Source organism: Spermophilus citellus (genome assembly GCF_964194105.1).
Source record: "Spermophilus citellus genome assembly, chromosome: 5".
Classification (NCBI taxonomy): domain Eukaryota; kingdom Metazoa; phylum Chordata; class Mammalia; order Rodentia; family Sciuridae; genus Spermophilus; species Spermophilus citellus.
Window position 1 is genome coordinate 49,949,458 of NC_138186.1, and position 17,076 is coordinate 49,966,533.

Below are 17,076 nucleotides of genomic sequence, written 5' to 3' on the forward strand. Positions count from 1 at the left end.
AACATCCCTAACTCATTATGACAGGATGTCGCAGGCCTGGGGGATCAGGTAATTAGATCAGAGGTGCAGTAAACATTTTCTTGGAAGTGAGCCTCAGTCTCCCCATTTGCAAGGAGTTTGGACCGGACCATCTAAGACTTCTTCTAGCCCTGCAATCTCTAAACATGGGGGTGGGGGATTAGGGGTTGTGTTTGAAGTGAAATCAGGGATGGCAGACACACACATCCAGAAACAATCCTGCACTTAGTGTCAGAACCCCAGGTCAGGACTCAGTCCCCGTGTGATGTCACTAGGGCAATCTGTGATTTCACACTGGTCACCCAGGCTTTGTAAACTCTGGGCCCTGACAGCCCAACTGATCCAGCCCTCCAGATTTAAGGTATTAAGCCATCTATATCGGTCCAGCTCAGCTGGAAAGAAGGAGCATTGGGTGAGGTTTGGGGGAGACTGAAATAACAACACAAGTACCAACACACACACCCAGAAGGAGACAATCACATTATTTAACTGTCAGTCAGAATGGACACTGGGCTAGATGGGGTCCGAGTCCCTTCCATCCATAGGCCAGACATTAACCCTTTAATTGCAGGATCAGGGAAGGCAAAGGGGTGCCAGGGGAGGACAGGATGGCCGTGAGATATTCAGGGGGCTAAGGGCCATGGCAATTTGCCAGTCAATATGGAAGAATTTCAGTATTTTAACATTTTCTGAACCCAGACTCTGATAGCCCCTCAATATTCCGTTTCTTCCCTGGGGGCTTAGCTTGATCCTCAAGTAGCAGGCAGCTCCTACCAGACCCAGACCAGACCAAGTGAGAGGACAGCAGATTTGTGGGTCAGGAGCCAACAGCTGGTAGTAGAGATGAGGGAACCCCACCTGGGGAGGAGAAGTCAGAGCCCTGAGGCAAAGGAGACCATATATTCCAGCATTCACAGTGGGTACTATATGAGGGATGTTAGGGAGGTGGGGTTCAGCCCAGAAATCCCCCCCAGTCACTGAGGAAAGCCCTGAGGCAAGGATGGGGTGCAGGCCCCCCTTTGTAGAGCCTGTCTCCAACATCTGGTTTTGTTGGCATTTCTCTCTTTATCTTTTTTGTTGTTTTGTTTTCCACTCTTTAAATAATTAATATAATTATTTTTAAATACAAAATACACAGTGTCCTTCCTCTTCTTCCTCTTGATTGAGAGGTGAGTTTTAAATAAGGGTCCCAGTTCTCTAATGGGTCACAGGCTCCAGGTGGGAGGGCTGAGAGTCCCAGATGCCCCCTTGCCACTGGGGTGCCCCAGCCGCCCCCCATTCACCCCTCCCCTGACCGCCCCTGACTAGGGGCTCTCAGTGCCCTGGTCCAAGACCCCCTAGATGGTCAGGAGTCCTCGTGGGAGGTGGCACAGAGCTGATGCTGTGATTCCAGGTGGGCCTGGTTCTGAAGGGCAGGGTCAGACAGAGACGGTCCTAGCCCATGAAGCAGACAGGCCCCAGCAGCACCCCTCCCCGCCTCGGGGGGGCCCCCAGGTCTGAGAAGGAAGCGTCCAGCACCGGCAGCTGCTCCAGCACAGGCGTGCGCACTTCCAGCACCGTCCGGCCTTGCTGTGTCTTGAGAGGGAGACGGAGAGGAGGCGTAAGCAAGGTGGAAACACCCACCTCCCCTGATCCCTCAACCCCAGTCCCAGGTTTGCCTCTCCTCTAAGCATCTTGAGGCCATCCAGTGACTCAGGATGTACAGACTGGGGATGTAAGAGGCCCACCTGTGATTCCATGAGTGCATGTATTTGCATGTATGAGCCTGCATGACACCCCATGTGACACCTGTGTACACGCACAGGTGAGCCCCACCTGGACAGCTCATGTAAGCTTGGTTCCCATCCTTCCCACCCTCCTTGCCTCCTGTTTAAGGTCCCTCAGGCATTGGTGACACCAGCAATCTGGCTGTCCCTGACTGCCCTGCCCAAAGAGTGTCCCACCTCCTTCCTGCAGCCTGAGCTGGGGTCCACACCCCACCCAGCTTTCCTGGTTCCCACCTGACAGCCGTCTCGGAATTCTTTGACATAGGGGCTGGTCTCTGGGCTTAGCTCATCCTCATTGGCCCCCCGGAGCCTCAGGGGACCTTCACGTGATGCTCCAGAGCAGGGGTAAGAGACGTCCTGATGGGCCGAGACACTAAGCAGGCGCAGGAAGGTAAGCTGGACCACACCTACCAGGGAGCCCTCTGAGTCCACGTAAGAGAACTGGAAGGAGAGAAGGGTCAGAGGGAGACACAGGAGGGTCTGAGGAGCATCTACTGAGCCAGAGCAGCTGAGCCAGGGTCATGCGCAGAGCAGGGATAGGAGGATGGGGCTGGCAGAGGAGTGAGGGCCAGGGAGGGAACCAGGGGGCTGGGCCTAAGTGAAAGGCACACTTCTGCTTTGGGTTTCAAGGGAGGGAGACACAGCTTCCAAGGACAGGTGAGAAGGAAAGAAGGGAGTCAGGAGTGGAGGAGGGTCAGCAAGCTGGGGGGCAGGGGACCGAGGACAGCAAGAGCCAAGGAACTTGTCACATGAACCCAGAAAACACTAGGCTCTGAGGGGGTCATGCTAGGGCAAGGAAGGAGTAGTCAAGGGATCTCGCTCGAACCTGTGTGACGTCGTCCCTGGGTGTCACACACGTCTCCCCTCCTGCGGTAAAGTTGCAGAAAACCCGGAAAGCATCCCGAGCACAGCCCTGGTTGGGGTCCACCCAGTACTCTCCTATTGGGTAAAGGACAGGAGAGGTTGGGCCACCAAGATCCACCCCACATTCCTCCTACCCATCAACTGAGAGCATTGTGGGGAGGGCTGGGGGTGTTGGGGGTGCAGGGGTCCAAGGTGTCAGAAACCATGTGCAGTTTCCCAGTCCTTCTCCCCCCCACTTCAGTTTCCCTCATCACCTCTACTCGATCCCTATCCCCAACAGTGACCCCAGGCTCCTCAGAGTGGAAGAGTATGACATTCTTGCAATGGGTACAAAGTATACTGCAGGTACTCCTGTGTATCCATCTGTGTACACGCAAGTGTGTGTGTGTTTAGCTACTCCCATGGACACTTGCTGCCATGAGCTTGGTAGGACCATAGCAGCTGCTAAAATACTGAAGTACTTCTGACCTGGGTGGCTAAGAGCCCTGTTCCAAGCCCCTCATCCCAGCCCAGCACCTTCCCTAAGACCCTCCCAACATGGACTCTGCCTGCTCAAGGCCATTGCCCTGAGGCTGGTGCTGACCATCAGGCAGCTCGGGATGGCACAGCTTCAGGTCCTGGCAGGTGCGAGCAGGGCTGTCCTGGGTCCCTGTTGGTCGCCTCATCTGCTCAATCTCCTCCCTCAGGGAGTCAAGTGAGCCAAAGATCTCCTCCAGCCCCCTAGGACTGCCTGGGGCACCCCCTGTTGGCATGGCCTCGTCTTCCTGCATCAGGCGGCCTCCATCCACTGAGCGTCGAGTCTTCTTGGGCATCTGGATGGGCAGCGGTTGGATCACCTCACCCGGAGGGCCCTGGGAAAAGAGATGGAGAGGGGAGATATGAGGTCAGCATGATGATAAAGCAGAGGAGACGCTGCAATGGAGGACAGTCAGAGGCACAGGCCCTGCCCATAGCTTACCGGGTGTCCTGGAGGACCCTGGACGCCCTTCTCTCCCTTGGGTCCAGCTGGGCCCTGACAACAGAATTAATGGGGTCAAGGAGAGGTCAAAAGGTCAAGCATAGGATCAAGGTCACAGAAGGGTTAAATCATTCCCCAGTTGGAATGAGGGGATCCACGGGGTAAGGGGTAAGAAAGCTGGGGGAGCAAAGGTCAGAGCAGCAGGGTCACTCACTGTGGCTCCTTTGGCTCCTTTGGGGCCAGCAGGTCCCTATGAAATGAGGACAAAAATAAATGGTCACCACAGAGAAGGACAGGTCATGGAGAAATGGACAGGCCCAGATCACAAGTCCACAGGACCCTAGGTTATTACAGGAGGGCAGCCAGGTGGGAACACAGAAACATTCCTGGAGGAGGAAACGCTGGGGACACTCAGGACGGTTAGCCTAGTGCCATGAAAAGCCACTGGGAGGTCTTGGAGGTGAGGTGTAGGGATTTAGAGGAAGAACAGAGGGTACTCACAGGGAGACCAGGGGGCCCTCCAGGACCCATGGGACCAGATGCTCCTGGGATGCCCTAGGAAGAAGAGAGGGCTTGTTCAACTAGGTCCCTCTGCCAGTCACCCCCCTCCCAGTATCTATTCCCTCACCCCACGGTGGAGTCCCCAACCTCACTCTCCCACCTCCATCATGATTCCCATCCAAACTCCCAAGACCTTCAGGACCCACCGTCTCTCCCTTCTGTCCAGGGGAGCCCTGAGGGCCAGGAAGTCCTCGATCACCCTTCTCTCCTTGCTCTCCAGGGGGCCCGATCAGTCCAATGAGACCTGGGTGACCCTAGAGAAGGGGACAGGCGGTCTTGGGGATGCATAAAGAAATCACATGCATTGGGAAGAAGGGCCAAGACATAAAGGGAGAAATGGGTACAGGGTCTGGGGACAAGAGCAGCAGCTGTGAATGGCCCCGCTGAATAAGGATGCCCAAGACCTGGGTTCTGGAGACCTGAATCACAATGGTAGACACTCATATCCCCATAGGTCTCAGGGGTGAGGGCGATAGGAGAGACACCCAGCCGATGTCTGTCTGCCACTTACCTTCTCTCCCTTGGCTCCAGCATCACCTCGGAGGCCAGGAAGCCCTGGGGGTCCCTGTGGGGAGGTACGAAGTCATTCACTCTAGGGAGAGATGCAACCAAGTTCTTCCCTCCCCCACCTCCTACTTCCTCTAGAGATTCAGCTCAGTGACCACTGCCCCAGGGCACCCACCCTTCCCACACACCCAGCCCAGTCCTGTCACTCACCACAGGACCTGGGGGCCCAGCCTGGCCTGTGGCTCCAGGACGCCCTTGTTGACCCTACAGATTGGAGAGAACCCGGGAGGTCAGTAGAAGCATCCCCACACTGCACCTTTCCCACTGCCCATCCCCCTCATTACTCACCACTGCACCTGGGAGCCCCCTCAGACCATCAGGGCCAGGCTTGCCTGCTGGGCCTGCAGGACCCACAGAGCCTGTCTTCCCGGGGGCACCCACAGCACCAGGATCTCCCTGAAACACACACAAGGAATATGTCCTAAAGGGCAGAAGGAGGGATGCAGGAGGTCCAGGGGTCCAAAATGAAGGGGTGAGCTCTTCTTAGGAAGAGCTGAAACTTCAGGAGTTCCTGGGGCAAGAACAAGTCCAGAGCCACTATCCCCACAAGGCTCTACATGAGAAAGGTGGACATGGGGGGGGGGCATCTGAACACAGGGATCTGAGATGGGGAAGATGGAGGGAATGTTCCAGCAGGGTGACCTCCCCCTCACCTTGGCTCCCTTCTCTCCTTGTCGCCCCTCTGGACCAGGCGTGCCAGCAGGACCCTGTGGATGGAGGCAGGAGGGAGGAAAAGATGAGGCACTAGGCGGCCAGGCTCTGCTCATTCCCACTCCTGTCCTCTTGTACACAAACACTCACGTGCACATACACATATAGACGTAGCCACAAACACAGAGGACCAATTTACAAAATACGAACAAGCACAACCATGCCAGTTAAAAAATTTGGTAGTTCTATACATTTGGTGAAGAGCCCACATCCCACCTAATGGCCCACCTCCTGCTCCAGCAACTAAGAGGTTAAACCCTGGCTAGCAGGGGGTCTCTGGAAAAGTCAGCCCCTCCTCCAGTGTCCATTCTGATTGGTCACTAAGCAACATCACCCCTGGCAAGAACAGATAGACCCAAAATCCAAGAACAAAACCCAAAGTAACAGCACCTGATAAATGACTGTTTATGCACACGCACACCACACCCAAGAACAATCCCGACACAAGGCCCATTACCTGCCAACAAGGCCCATTACCTGCCATCATCCCAGCCTCTCTCCACCCTACCCAAGGACTACCACCCAAAATCCTAGGCATCCACCTCTCTTACCCGCTTTCCAAGTGGTCCAGGGGGTCCATTCTCCCCAGTGGGTCCAGGGGATCCCTAGAGAGTGAGGAATTAGAGAGGTTAGTGGCCTCCAGACCAGGAACCCCTTAGGAGTGGAGAAGATGGGTACAGGTTCTGACAGATGCACTCAGTGGGGCAGAAGGTGGGGGTCACTGGTCACTCACAGGCTGTCCTGGCTCGCCGTCTTCTCCTTGGTCACCCTTAGCACCATCCTGGCCCTACAAGGATAAATCAAGGTCAGAAGTGAGACCCCAACATGGCTGGCATCACCCCAAAACTACCAATCCTCCCATTCCTCTGCCTTCCCTGACACTTCTCAGCTCCCCAAAACCCAAACCAATCAGCTTCACAGAGCCCCTCCATTCAAGCCCCACTCTCTTTGCCCCTTCCCCTCCCCTGGGTAAGACTCACCCGAGGGCCACCTTCCCCAGGGGGGCCAGGGTCACCAGGAAAACCAACAGGACCCTGATCCAAAGGGAAAACAAGGGTCAGAGTCACAGCCCCCTAAACCCACCCACAGCCAGCACAGACCCCCAGGATATGGACAATACCACACTCTTCATCTCTGCAGGCTGCACCCATGAGCAGCACCCTTGGAAGGGTGCTCACCCTCCTCCCCACCTCCCACCTCCCACCCCGCATGCCTTCTAATGCCTTCAGGGACTGACTAGAGGGCAAGCTCACTTTCCTTTGGCATTCCAGGCCCCATGCATCCCTCCCAGGAGACTCTGTTCCCAGAGCCCCCCTCCATTGCATCGGCCGCCCCTTGGGCTCCCACCCTCCTTTGTCTTCACCCCCAGGCCCATATTTCCAGGTCTCCCATGCGCAGGACTCTCCCTCTCGCACTCCCCCAACTCACAGGATTCCCTTTGGGGCCATCATCGCCTGTGGGGCCTTTAGGCCCTGGTGGTCCTGCCTCTCCTGGCTGCCCCGACTCTCCTTTCTCTCCACGTTCCCCACGTGGACCCTGGAGAACAAATAGAGGGTATAGAGGGTCTCGAGGGGATCTTGAAGATCAGGGATGCAACCCCAACTTCCAAGACACCTTCAGCCTTCCCTAACCCCCTTGGGGACAAAGTGAGACACATGGAAAGTCAGACCTCTGGGGGAGTCCTCTGGCCCCTCTTCCCCTCAAGGAAATGATGGCAGGGCTCACCCAGGCCCAGGAATCATGCTGGCAGCAGAGACTGCTGGGCTCCAGAGGAGTTCCAGCTCCAAGGGGTCACAAGAAAGGTGCAGGTACAGTAGGAGGGTGACGGGCATTGGGGAGTAGGACCTTAGAATTGTCACTCACCTTGACACCTGGCTCTCCCTGGACCCCTGGAGACCCTGACTCTCCTGGCTCCCCCTAGAAAGAGACTGAGTCAAAATCTTTCTCCCCACCCCCAAAGATTCTTGATATTCCCCACATCTCATTCTCCTTCGTACACCCAACCAAACTCCGCAGAAATCCAATCCTCATCCCCAACCCCCAGGACTGGTTCATCCCCCCCCTTCCCAGTTACCTTCTCTCCAGGGGGGCCCAGGTTCCCAACACCTCCCGGGGGACCTTGTGGGCCCTGGAAGAGAAACAGAAAGAGAAGTCATTGTCTGGGAGAGGCAGAGGTCTGGATGAGGGCCCAAGTCACAGCAGCAAGGTAGCCAGAGCCAAGGGTCAGGGGATTCTCTTGGCACCTGAGAAGGCACTAGAGTTTATGGTCCGGGAAAGGAAGGCAGAGGACAAACCATGTTGGCCTGAAGTGACAAGGCTGGGAGGACTTACGTCAGCACCATTGGGTCCAGCTGGGCCTCGAGGTCCTGGGGGGCCAGGTGGGCCCTGGGGGGAAACAAATATGCCAGAGATGGGGAGGGGAAGTGAGAGAAGAAACTTAAAGGACAAGCATGGATGGGGGCTGGGGGAGCAGAGGTCCTGGGCAGAGGGCAGGGGACAGGGTGCAGACAGCAAGGTCACAGTGGGATGTCAGGCTGGGGGTTGGCTGGGCAGGTGGTGATAACTAGTAGGTGGGGCTGGAGTCACTAGGGGTCACACTTACCATAGGACCCACATCTCCTGTTTCTCCTTTCTCCCCAGAGGGGCCTGGCAAGCCCTGTGTGGATATAGAAAGCACAGACCCAGGTGACCAACCCACTCAAAGCACAGCCCCAGGCAGGTAGCCCCCAGAGTTCCCTCCCCTCAGATTCCACAGACCTCCCCAGGCCTCTGTCCCCACCCCCCTAGTCCTCACCACCAGGCTGCTGCCAGGGCTCTCAGGCAAACATCAGCCTCATTCTGACCTCATCTTTCAGCCCTGTCCCCACCCGTAACTCACCTGTAGGCCAATAGGTCCTGGGGGCCCATTGAATCCTCTTGTTCCTTCATCACCTTTGGCTCCAAAGTGTCCCTGGGGCCCCCGAGCTCCAGGCTCCCCATCTGCTCCCTGGAAGAGGAATAGGGACAAAGACAAGGACACAAAGATAGGTCTTGGGTCAGGTGTTCTGTGGCACCACACAGAGCTGGGCACCAGATCCAGGGCCCCCACTTCCAGCCCCAACCTCAAGGGCAGAGGTGAATCCATGAAAGAACAGAGACTTTCAGGCCCTTAATTGAGAGGAAAGGGGCACTCACCGCTGCTCCAGGCTGCCCCACAGGACCAGTGGGCCCAGGGGGTCCAGGAGGGCCCTGGAGGAGAAAGGAGAGTCAGCAACATCAAGACAAGGAGAGAAACCAGGAGGGGGTGAGGTTAAAGCCCAGGAGGTCAAAAGTCAAGATCATGGGCACTTACATGTTCGCCTTTGTTCCCTTTGGTGCCCTTCTGACCCGGGTCTCCAACCTCACCCTGGGAGAGGACAGTTGAGACATTTGAGAATGGAGAAGGGCAGAGGGGGCAAATAATAGGACAGGAACCAGGTGGTCATGTCCAGATCAGCCATCTCATCTGGAGAGAAGACTGGTCCCATCTGTAGGTTCCCTTACCTTGTCTCCATCTTCTCCAGCCACACCCGGAGGTCCAGCAGGACCAGGAAGCCCCACAGGACCCTGTATCCCATCACGGCCAGTGGGACCAATGGGGCCTTTCTCTCCCTGTGGACAATGAAGAAAGGAGTCATGGCCAGAATGTGACCCTCACCCTCAAACACTCCCATAGGAAACCCCAGAGCTATCACCCCACTGCTCACAGACCCCGCCCCCCAGGGCCCCAACACTCACCGGGACGCCCTTCTCGCCTGCTGCTCCAGGGGGACCTTGTGGACCTGGACGCCCTGGGGGGCCAATGGGTCCCCCAGATCCTGCTGCACCTCGCTCCCCAGGGGAGCCCTAAGAGATGAGATGGAGTAAGGCCCTTCAGAAAGGAGACTCCAGGTCACCCATATCAAAGAACCCTGACCACGGTTCCTAGGAGAACTAAAAGTCACACACACCCTAGCTGACCCTAGTCTCCCTCTGCCCAGTCCCATGGCCCCTGCCAAGTGCTGTACCTCATCTTTCCTCATCCACCCTTTTTCCCTGTTCCTTCCCACTGCCCATCAGGGACCCCAAACTCACTGCAGGGCCAGGGGGGCCAGCTGGACCTTCATTCCCCTTCAAACCAGGTCCACCCTATGAAACACAGATTTGGGGCAATAGGTGAGACGGAAAGGTAGGACTTCACAGAAAAGGGTTTCACACACCCTGGGAAGGATGAGGGTCAGGGAGAGGAATCAGACTCAGAGAGATGGGAGCAGGGAGTGACACAGAGGAGGGTCAGGATGCAAGGTGACTTGTTACAGGCAGTTGATTTTGGGGTCACACTCACAGCAGTGCCCGGGAGGCCTCGCTCTCCTGGGAAGCCCCTTAGTCCAGCAGGACCATCTTTCCCTGGGGCTCCAGGGGGACCAGGGTCACCCTAAAAGGAAAAGAGAGATGTTGAGCCACACCATGTTCCCAAATGGGGCAGAGAGATCTCAGGCCCTTTAAATTCTGTTACCCATCCCTTTCAGCACCCCAAGTCCCAGTCCCCAAGGTCCCCTCCACCAGCCCGTCACTGACCTTTGTGCCTTCTTTCCCAGCTGTGCCAGGCAGTCCCTGCTCTCCAGGAGGCCCTGGGGGGCCTGGGTGACCCCTCTCACCCATGGGGCCGCTTTCTCCTGCTGCTCCCTGAGGAAAGGCATAATCCCACATTCAGCCCCTTTGTCCCACCCTCTGTACAAAGCAATCACTCTGGCCATCTCCTAGGGCCCTGCTATCCCTGCCCCAACTTCCATGGACTCCCCAGGCACTGCTGGGTTTGGCCTTTCCCAGTATGGAGTACCTGCACCACCCGGCATCCCTGTTGGGGAACTGCCTCTTCTCCTACAGGAGGGAACTGTCCCAGAAACTAAGATTCGGGACCCCTGCCCCAAATCCCAGCCCCCAGGGTCAGCCAGGCAATGCAGGGATAGGGCTATGTGACTGGGAGAAGAGGGTCACAGGCATTAACTCCAGGTCTGGATTCCATTGTTCCTGGGGGCAGACCTACCTGAGGTCCCACCACTCCAGGAGGGCCAGGTGGGCCCGTCTTCCCTTGGAAACCCTGAGAGAGGAAGACAGAAGAGAGCAGTCAGAGCAGGTGAGGATAGGAGGGAAAATCCCAGGCTCCCAGGGAAGGGAAGGGTCACACCAAACTCTGGGCTGGGTCTGAACAGCACCAGGGCACACTCGCTCTTCCAGGAGGACCTCCCATGGGCCTTCCAGACAGCTCTGGGGTTTGAGGGTCTGAGGGGGCCACTCAAGAACGAATGACCAGGGTTGGGTGCGAGTGACACATGCCTGTAATCTCAGTGACTTGGGAGGCTAAGGCAGGAGGATCATGAGTTCAAAACTAGCCTCAGAAACTTAGCAAAGCCCTGAGCAACTTAGCAAGACCCTGTCTCAGAAACAAAAGGGCTGGGAATGTAGCTCAGTGGTTAAGTGGCTCTGGGTTCAATCCCTGGTACAAAAAAAGAATGAATGAATGACTAAGGGCCATCACTTACCACTTCTCCTCTCTGGCCTGGATGTCCTGGCAGCCCATCTTTCCCAGGGGGGCCCTGGAAGGAGTTCAGATGTCAGGTGAACTCTAGCTGAGAAGGGGGATAAGGTAGAAGGACTCAGAGAACTAAGGTGGGTCAGAGCTCAACAGTCAACTTACTGGGGGGCCTTTGGGGCCAGGAAATCCATTTGGGCCCTGCGGTCCAGGGAGACCCTAGAGACAGAGATGGGCTCAATGAAGAGAAGGGCAAGGGTGCTGGCCAATGGCACACAGCTTCCTCTCTGGGAAATGGGACCCTCAAGCCACACTCACCCTCTCTCCAGGGGGGCCATGGGGGCCATCACCACCTGATGTTCCCTGTGGGGAAAACAGAGTCAGGGGGTGGGAGAAGCTGCTTCCCAACTACCCCCAGGGTATGAAGACTGAGGGAGAGTGGAGGTTCAGCAGGCAGAGGGCAGTTAGAGCCCCGCAGAGACCACTAACCTTAGCTCCAGACTTCCCAGTGGCACCTCGGGGCCCCCGCTGACCCCGTGGACCCTAGGGAAAGGAGGAGAGTTGTCAGAAATGCCCCAATGCATCAATTTGGATTTTGAGTCACCTGTTTTTCTCCCTTCTGAACTCACCGTGGGTCCCCGTTCTCCCCGAGGTCCTGATTTTCCAGACAGGCCCTGGTGGGAATGAAATAGAGAGAATATCACCCGGGGGATGACTCCCCACAGAGCCCCAGCGTCCCCTCCAGCCCTTCCATCTGCATCCACTTCCTTCTCCCAGCTTACCCGGGCTCCCTTCTCTCCACTGGCTCCAGGAAAACCAGGAAATCCCAGAGATCCCTGGGAGGATGGAGAAGGGAGAAAATTGAGGAGTCATGAAAGGTGACACGTTCCACAAGGGCCAAAGGGGGTCAGGAGAGGCCATGAAGACAGCAGCTGGGGCGACCTGGGCCTTGCCAATAACTAGATAGCTCTGGACAAACCCCTGCTACTCTCTGGGCCTCTTTTTAAATCTGTAGAATGAAGGTTGGCTAAATTCTGTCTAGGGTTCCCTGCTGCTCTGCTTCCTGGAATCCAAGAGAGGCAGGGAAAAGGAGGGGCACAAATGCGACATCACATCACCTTGGGACCCTGTCGTCCAGGGTAGCCAGGCAGACCAGGAACACCCAGCTTGCCCTGTGGAGGGACAGCGAGCAATTAGGAATGGAAGGAGGAATAGATACTACTCCACCCTGGAGACCCCAACCTTCAGAGATGAGAGCCAGCTCCCAGCAACACTCCCCAGCCCCTGGTCACCTGCCCCATGAATTGCCTGACTTTTGTAGACTCTTCCCAAAGTAGATTTTCCCCAACACCAGTGCTAGGATCTTGCCTCCCACATGTCTTCTAACTAAAATCTGCAGCTACATCAAGTCCTTCAGAGTCACTGTGATCTGGCCACTGTTCACCTGTCAACCTCAGTTCCATCTTTCCCAGCACCTACTGCTACTCCACCAAGGCTACTCCCACCAAGGCCAGTCAGTCCTCTTATAACCTCTGTCTGCTTGCTCAGGCAGTGCACCACCCCAACTCCTTCCCATGTACCCCTTTCCTCTTGATGCTCTAGGTTTCATCCTGCCAAGGCAATCCCAAGGAGCAGGGATTCTGTAGCCAGCCTGCCCAGGCTCAATCCTGCAAAACAGGACTGTCGTGCCTACCTCACAGGGCCGATAGGATGAATTAGCACAGCACCAGGCCACAACTCTCGCCTCCTCTTTGACTCTCTCACAGAGCCTACTGCTCTGAGTCTGGACAAATTTTCACTCTGCCTTGCAGGTGAAAATGCCTCTCATAACGAGGACTTTTTCTGGATTTTATATATATCCCCACTCTGCTCAACAGTGACCAGAAGGAACTATGTACACAGAGGGGCACAATTAATGCATTGCCATATTAGACTGACTCCCACTGACAGCCAACACACAAACTCTGCTCCAGCACCCCTGTGGGGCCACCACATCCCCAGAGGACCCAGGCCCAGACTCTCATCCCTGTCACCTTTTCGCCCATGAGACCAGGGGGCCCAGGGTCTCCAGTAGGTCCAGTGCGTCCCTTCGGCCCTTCGGGGCCATCTTCTCCCCTGGAACCAGGGACTCCAACCTCACCCTGAGTGAGAGGTTGGGGAGGTGAGTATGAAGAACTAGAGGAGGGTCTGGGCCCCAAGAAGAGAGGTGAACAGCAGTGAGGGTAAGTAGAGTTGGGGGGGGGTGTCCCAGAAGCTACTGTGGGTCAAGAAGCCCCACAGGGCAGGGTGAGTGTGATTGGAAGCCCAGTGTGGCACCTGCCATGCCGCTGTCATCCCACTGGACTCAGATTCTAAAGGGGCCAAGGCACTGGAATTGGGGAGGAATAGTCTTAAGGAATAAGCTGGCAATTGGGGACTCCAAAGTGAAGGATCATTGGGACATGGAGTTGAGGGACCCGCGTGGGGGCTTTTACTCACCCTGTCACCTTTCACACCTATGTCACCTTTGAACCCAGGAAAGCCGTCCTCACCCTGAGAAAAATGGAGGCGAGAGGACACCACAGATGATGGAGGATTGGGAGAGTTAAAATGGAATGCAGATGGCAGGGAATACAGGTGGAGGGTGGATTTCACGAGGTGGGGAACAAGATGGAACAGACTAAAGGAAAGAGGTGGTGAGGGCGAAGGTGCTGGGAAGTTGGGGCCAGTGCTCACCTTTTCACCCTTATGGCCCTTCAGACCCCGAATTCCATCCACACCCTAAAATCAGACAGAGGATAGACAGGGTTCAGAAGATGTAGGCTGGGTTGGAAGGACCAAGCTCCTAAGACCCCTATATGGCTCCCCTGTGGTCAGTTACCTTGACACCTCGAGGTCCTGGGTAACCTAGAGGACCCTGAGGTCCAGAAGGACCCTGGAAGAAGAAAGAGAGGCATTGATAAAGAGAACTTTGGATGTCACTGTGGAGACCTCAGGGAGTGGAAGAAATGGAAGTACAGTAACTACACTTGAGTCTGGGTAGGGCTCCAGGGTGTGGAGACTGAAAATATTGTCAGAGCCATGTGAATAGTGAGACAAGGAAATCCCAAGGACTTTGAAGCCTCAGAGTCTTGGTGGAGACTTTTAGAAGGTAAAAGGAGGCATGGAGGATCTCACCTGGTTTCCTTTGGTTCCAGGGGGACCTTCCTTCCCAGGGTGACCCTGAAGGTAGAAGATGTAGAATGTGACTTCTGGCTCCTGTCAACTTCCCTTCACCCCTCCCTAAACTTCTTCCAACCCAAATTCCCCCTGTGACCTAACAAAACCTAACTGACTGTGGACAGACACCAGCAGTGACCTTTCAGTGCAAGGGACACACTGTGTGGATGGTTGCTAAATGAGCTTGGGAGTGATGCACTGGGGAAAGGGCCAAGGGAAATTTGGGTTAAGAGATGGGGACACACTTACCGGGGGTCCATCTGATCCAGGCATGCCAGGGAGCCCTGGTTTCCCTCGAGGACCCTATAGGAAGATGAGGAGGATCAGGGTCACTAGAGGGGTCAGGAATAACATAGGTAAAGCTCCAGTAGATATTCCAAGCCCTCCCTACACACCCCCTCCCCCAAATCACTTAGCCACTCACCTTCTCTCCATGAGGGCCGATGGCACCCTGAGGCCCAGGGAGACCCTACACACAGGGAGAGAGAAATCACAGGGACCTCACGGGGTGGGCCATTCTCTTAAGCCACCCTCCACATTCCCATTCAGAGCATGAGCAGTGAGTGACTGCAACCCTTAATTTTCTGTCCCATCCAGAGTCTGACCCCTTGTGAAGCCCAGGGGAAGTCACTAAAGGAGGACAGTGTGGGTAGGGCCACTTACCTGGGTCCCAGGAGTGCCCTGTTGTCCAGGAGGTCCTGGCTCTCCCTGGGGTCCCTAGAAACATGTGGCCAGGCAGGGGTCAGAAGGAGATGGTAACAGAACAAACATGGCAGAGAGCTGCAGGGCCATCCAAGAGGGTAGGAGCCAGGAACAGATAGGGGGTTAAATGGCAGTGAACATGCCACCATTGCCAGGTCTCCATGCCCATCACTCACCAAGCTCCCTTTGGGGCCGTGGGGACCATCCATGCCTCGGACTCCCTGAAACATGAGAGCGGTGTGAACAGGCTGGAATGTGGGGCCAGGCCTGCAGGGACCTGTGGTTTCTGAGAGGCCTGGTCATTGCAGAGGGTGGACTGAGCAGACGCTCATCGGTCAAACCACCAATTCATTCCAAACCTAAGCCATCCCAGCCATCCCAGATCCGCAGGCCTTGGGTCTGTGGGTTAGAGGGTTTCTGTTTTGTTTTTCTTGAGTATTTTTATTTCATTTTGGCTGCACTCGGGGCTTTTGGTGCACTGTGCCATATGGCCCTCCAAGTGCTTCTCAGGGTGAAGGCTGGAGCAGAGATGGGCGGCCAGGGGTGGGAAAGCTCACAGGAAGGTGGAGCAGGGAAGGACAGGGAAAGGGAGAAGGGAGTCAGTTTGGAAAGGTAAAGAATTGGAGAGGTCAAAATGTAAGGTCAGGGTTAGAAGTCAGGCAGTCACTTACCGGGGGCCCAGGAATACCAGGGGGGCCTTTGGGACCAAGAAGTCCTCGGGGTCCCTGCATTCAAGATTGGGGAAGGAGACAGCATGATTGGGTGAGAGAACACATGTCCTTTATGTACCCCTGTCCCTAGAACCTGCCTCCAGCCTGACCCCTTGGGATACTTACCGACTCTCCAGGCAGCCCCCGAGGCCCAATCTCCCCATCATCTCCCTAGAGGAGGAGAACACAGTGAGTAAAGCAGACTTGACTTCTAGATTTCTTCTGCACCCAAACCCTGTCCTTGTCACAATACTTACCCGATCTCCATCTTCACCAGGGGGCCCAGGAAGGCCCTGGGCACCAGTATCACCCTGGAAAATGGAGTTACATTTAAGAGGGGTCTCAGAGTCCCCACCACAGACAGACATTGATCCTCCCCAATTACCCAACCAATCACATTCACTGAGCTCCTGCTGAGCTCCCCGGCCACCCTTCCTTGCCTGGAGATCCCCACTCCCCTCCACAGAAGATCTGCCCTCATCACAAAAGCCAAGCCCCTAATATACTCACCCTATGGCCTTTCTCCCCAGGTAGTCCTGGGAGTCCATCAAAACCTCGGTCACCCTAAAATGAAGAGGGACACTTAGAGTGAAGGCCCATTCACTTTCCCAACCTACCCCTCCTCACTGTGTCCTGAGTGGGGAGAGACTGTACCCTGGGGATACCTGAGCACTAATGGGGCTGGAAGTTATAGGCATCACAGAGGGTCCCAAGCCTTTTACCTTCACTCCAGGTTCTCCAGGCATCCCTCGGGCTCCATCAGCACCTGCTCGTCCCTGGAGATACAAGGGAAGTGTCAGAGCAAGCAGGGGCAGTCCTCCCCCATCCAAGCCCCATCTCCCTCCAACACCCATCCCACTCCTGGGGTACTCACCCTTCGCCCAGCCTTGCCAGGAGGGCCTGTGAGACCCTGAGGTCCTCTAGGCCCCTGGTGAAGAAGGAACAGAGGCAGGGTTAATGACCTAGATGGGGTGGAGGGAGACACTGGGCTAGGAATCAAATATGAGAGCTGTTACCTGAGGTCCTAGGTCTCCAGATTCTCCTTTTAGGCCAGGGCTCCCAGGCTGTCCCTGTAAGAGAGAAGAGAGGATGGCCATGTTGAAGGACATACCCAACAGTGACCTCAAAACACCTCCCAAAAAAGAAGCAAAACAACTGCCAACCTGGTTCTTTTCCAGAACCATTCATACCCACACATGCAAATAAAGGAACCTCTTCCACAATACTCCATTCACTCACCAGGGGTCCAGGACGGCCTGTGTATCCCATGGGGCCAGGGGGTCCACGGAGCGCCAGCTAGGGGAGCAGGAGCAACAGCAGAGCTGAGGAGGAGGCAGCTGGAGAACCCCAACCTTCCAAATTTGCCTTTCGGTTCCTAATCCTCACCCCTTGCTCTATATTCTTCCCAACCCAAACCAATCCAGACATTCCCAGTTTCCCTTTTGCCCCAACCTAAATTTCTACTATTTTCCCTTTCCCATCAAACTTCAT

At 55.7% G+C, this 17,076-nt stretch overlaps 1 protein-coding gene across 7 annotated transcripts in view; it reads right to left on the reverse strand.

Annotated features, from left to right (window-relative positions):
• Positions 1-484: 484 nt before the first annotated feature.
• The window catches only part of COL11A2 (collagen type XI alpha 2 chain), a 29,252-nt gene continuing 12,660 nt past the window's right edge, over positions 485-17,076 (reverse strand). For all 7 annotated transcript variants that reach the window (XM_081293978.1, XM_081293982.1, XM_081293981.1 and 4 more), the window contains 53 exons: positions 16,825-16,881; positions 16,602-16,655; positions 16,460-16,513; positions 16,308-16,361; positions 16,096-16,149; positions 15,843-15,896; positions 15,712-15,756; positions 15,547-15,600; positions 15,052-15,096; positions 14,837-14,890; positions 14,598-14,642; positions 14,423-14,476; positions 14,132-14,176; positions 13,836-13,889; positions 13,691-13,735; positions 13,454-13,507; positions 13,009-13,116; positions 12,094-12,147; positions 11,758-11,811; positions 11,605-11,649; positions 11,465-11,518; positions 11,294-11,338; positions 11,141-11,194; positions 10,986-11,039; positions 10,490-10,543; positions 10,021-10,128; positions 9,788-9,877; positions 9,538-9,591; positions 9,202-9,309; positions 8,968-9,075; positions 8,777-8,830; positions 8,620-8,673; positions 8,324-8,431; positions 8,048-8,101; positions 7,777-7,830; positions 7,520-7,573; positions 7,309-7,362; positions 6,874-6,981; positions 6,426-6,479; positions 6,179-6,232; positions 5,997-6,050; positions 5,388-5,441; positions 5,023-5,130; positions 4,885-4,938; positions 4,679-4,732; positions 4,314-4,421; positions 4,108-4,161; positions 3,821-3,856; positions 3,607-3,660; positions 3,232-3,499; positions 2,611-2,723; positions 2,019-2,225; positions 485-1,593 (listed from right to left, as the gene is read on the reverse strand). In XM_081293978.1, the coding sequence (XP_081150104.1) occupies positions 1,453-1,593; positions 2,019-2,225; positions 2,611-2,723; positions 3,232-3,499; positions 3,607-3,660; positions 3,821-3,856; positions 4,108-4,161; positions 4,314-4,421; positions 4,679-4,732; positions 4,885-4,938; positions 5,023-5,130; positions 5,388-5,441; positions 5,997-6,050; positions 6,179-6,232; positions 6,426-6,479; positions 6,874-6,981; positions 7,309-7,362; positions 7,520-7,573; positions 7,777-7,830; positions 8,048-8,101; positions 8,324-8,431; positions 8,620-8,673; positions 8,777-8,830; positions 8,968-9,075; positions 9,202-9,309; positions 9,538-9,591; positions 9,788-9,877; positions 10,021-10,128; positions 10,490-10,543; positions 10,986-11,039; positions 11,141-11,194; positions 11,294-11,338; positions 11,465-11,518; positions 11,605-11,649; positions 11,758-11,811; positions 12,094-12,147; positions 13,009-13,116; positions 13,454-13,507; positions 13,691-13,735; positions 13,836-13,889; positions 14,132-14,176; positions 14,423-14,476; positions 14,598-14,642; positions 14,837-14,890; positions 15,052-15,096; positions 15,547-15,600; positions 15,712-15,756; positions 15,843-15,896; positions 16,096-16,149; positions 16,308-16,361; positions 16,460-16,513; positions 16,602-16,655; positions 16,825-16,881 (3,765 nt within the window). In that variant the 3' untranslated portion in view covers positions 485-1,452. The remainder of the gene's footprint in view (positions 1,594-2,018; positions 2,226-2,610; positions 2,724-3,231; positions 3,500-3,606; positions 3,661-3,820; positions 3,857-4,107; positions 4,162-4,313; positions 4,422-4,678; positions 4,733-4,884; positions 4,939-5,022; positions 5,131-5,387; positions 5,442-5,996; positions 6,051-6,178; positions 6,233-6,425; positions 6,480-6,873; positions 6,982-7,308; positions 7,363-7,519; positions 7,574-7,776; positions 7,831-8,047; positions 8,102-8,323; positions 8,432-8,619; positions 8,674-8,776; positions 8,831-8,967; positions 9,076-9,201; positions 9,310-9,537; positions 9,592-9,787; positions 9,878-10,020; positions 10,129-10,489; positions 10,544-10,985; positions 11,040-11,140; positions 11,195-11,293; positions 11,339-11,464; positions 11,519-11,604; positions 11,650-11,757; positions 11,812-12,093; positions 12,148-13,008; positions 13,117-13,453; positions 13,508-13,690; positions 13,736-13,835; positions 13,890-14,131; positions 14,177-14,422; positions 14,477-14,597; positions 14,643-14,836; positions 14,891-15,051; positions 15,097-15,546; positions 15,601-15,711; positions 15,757-15,842; positions 15,897-16,095; positions 16,150-16,307; positions 16,362-16,459; positions 16,514-16,601; positions 16,656-16,824; positions 16,882-17,076) is intronic.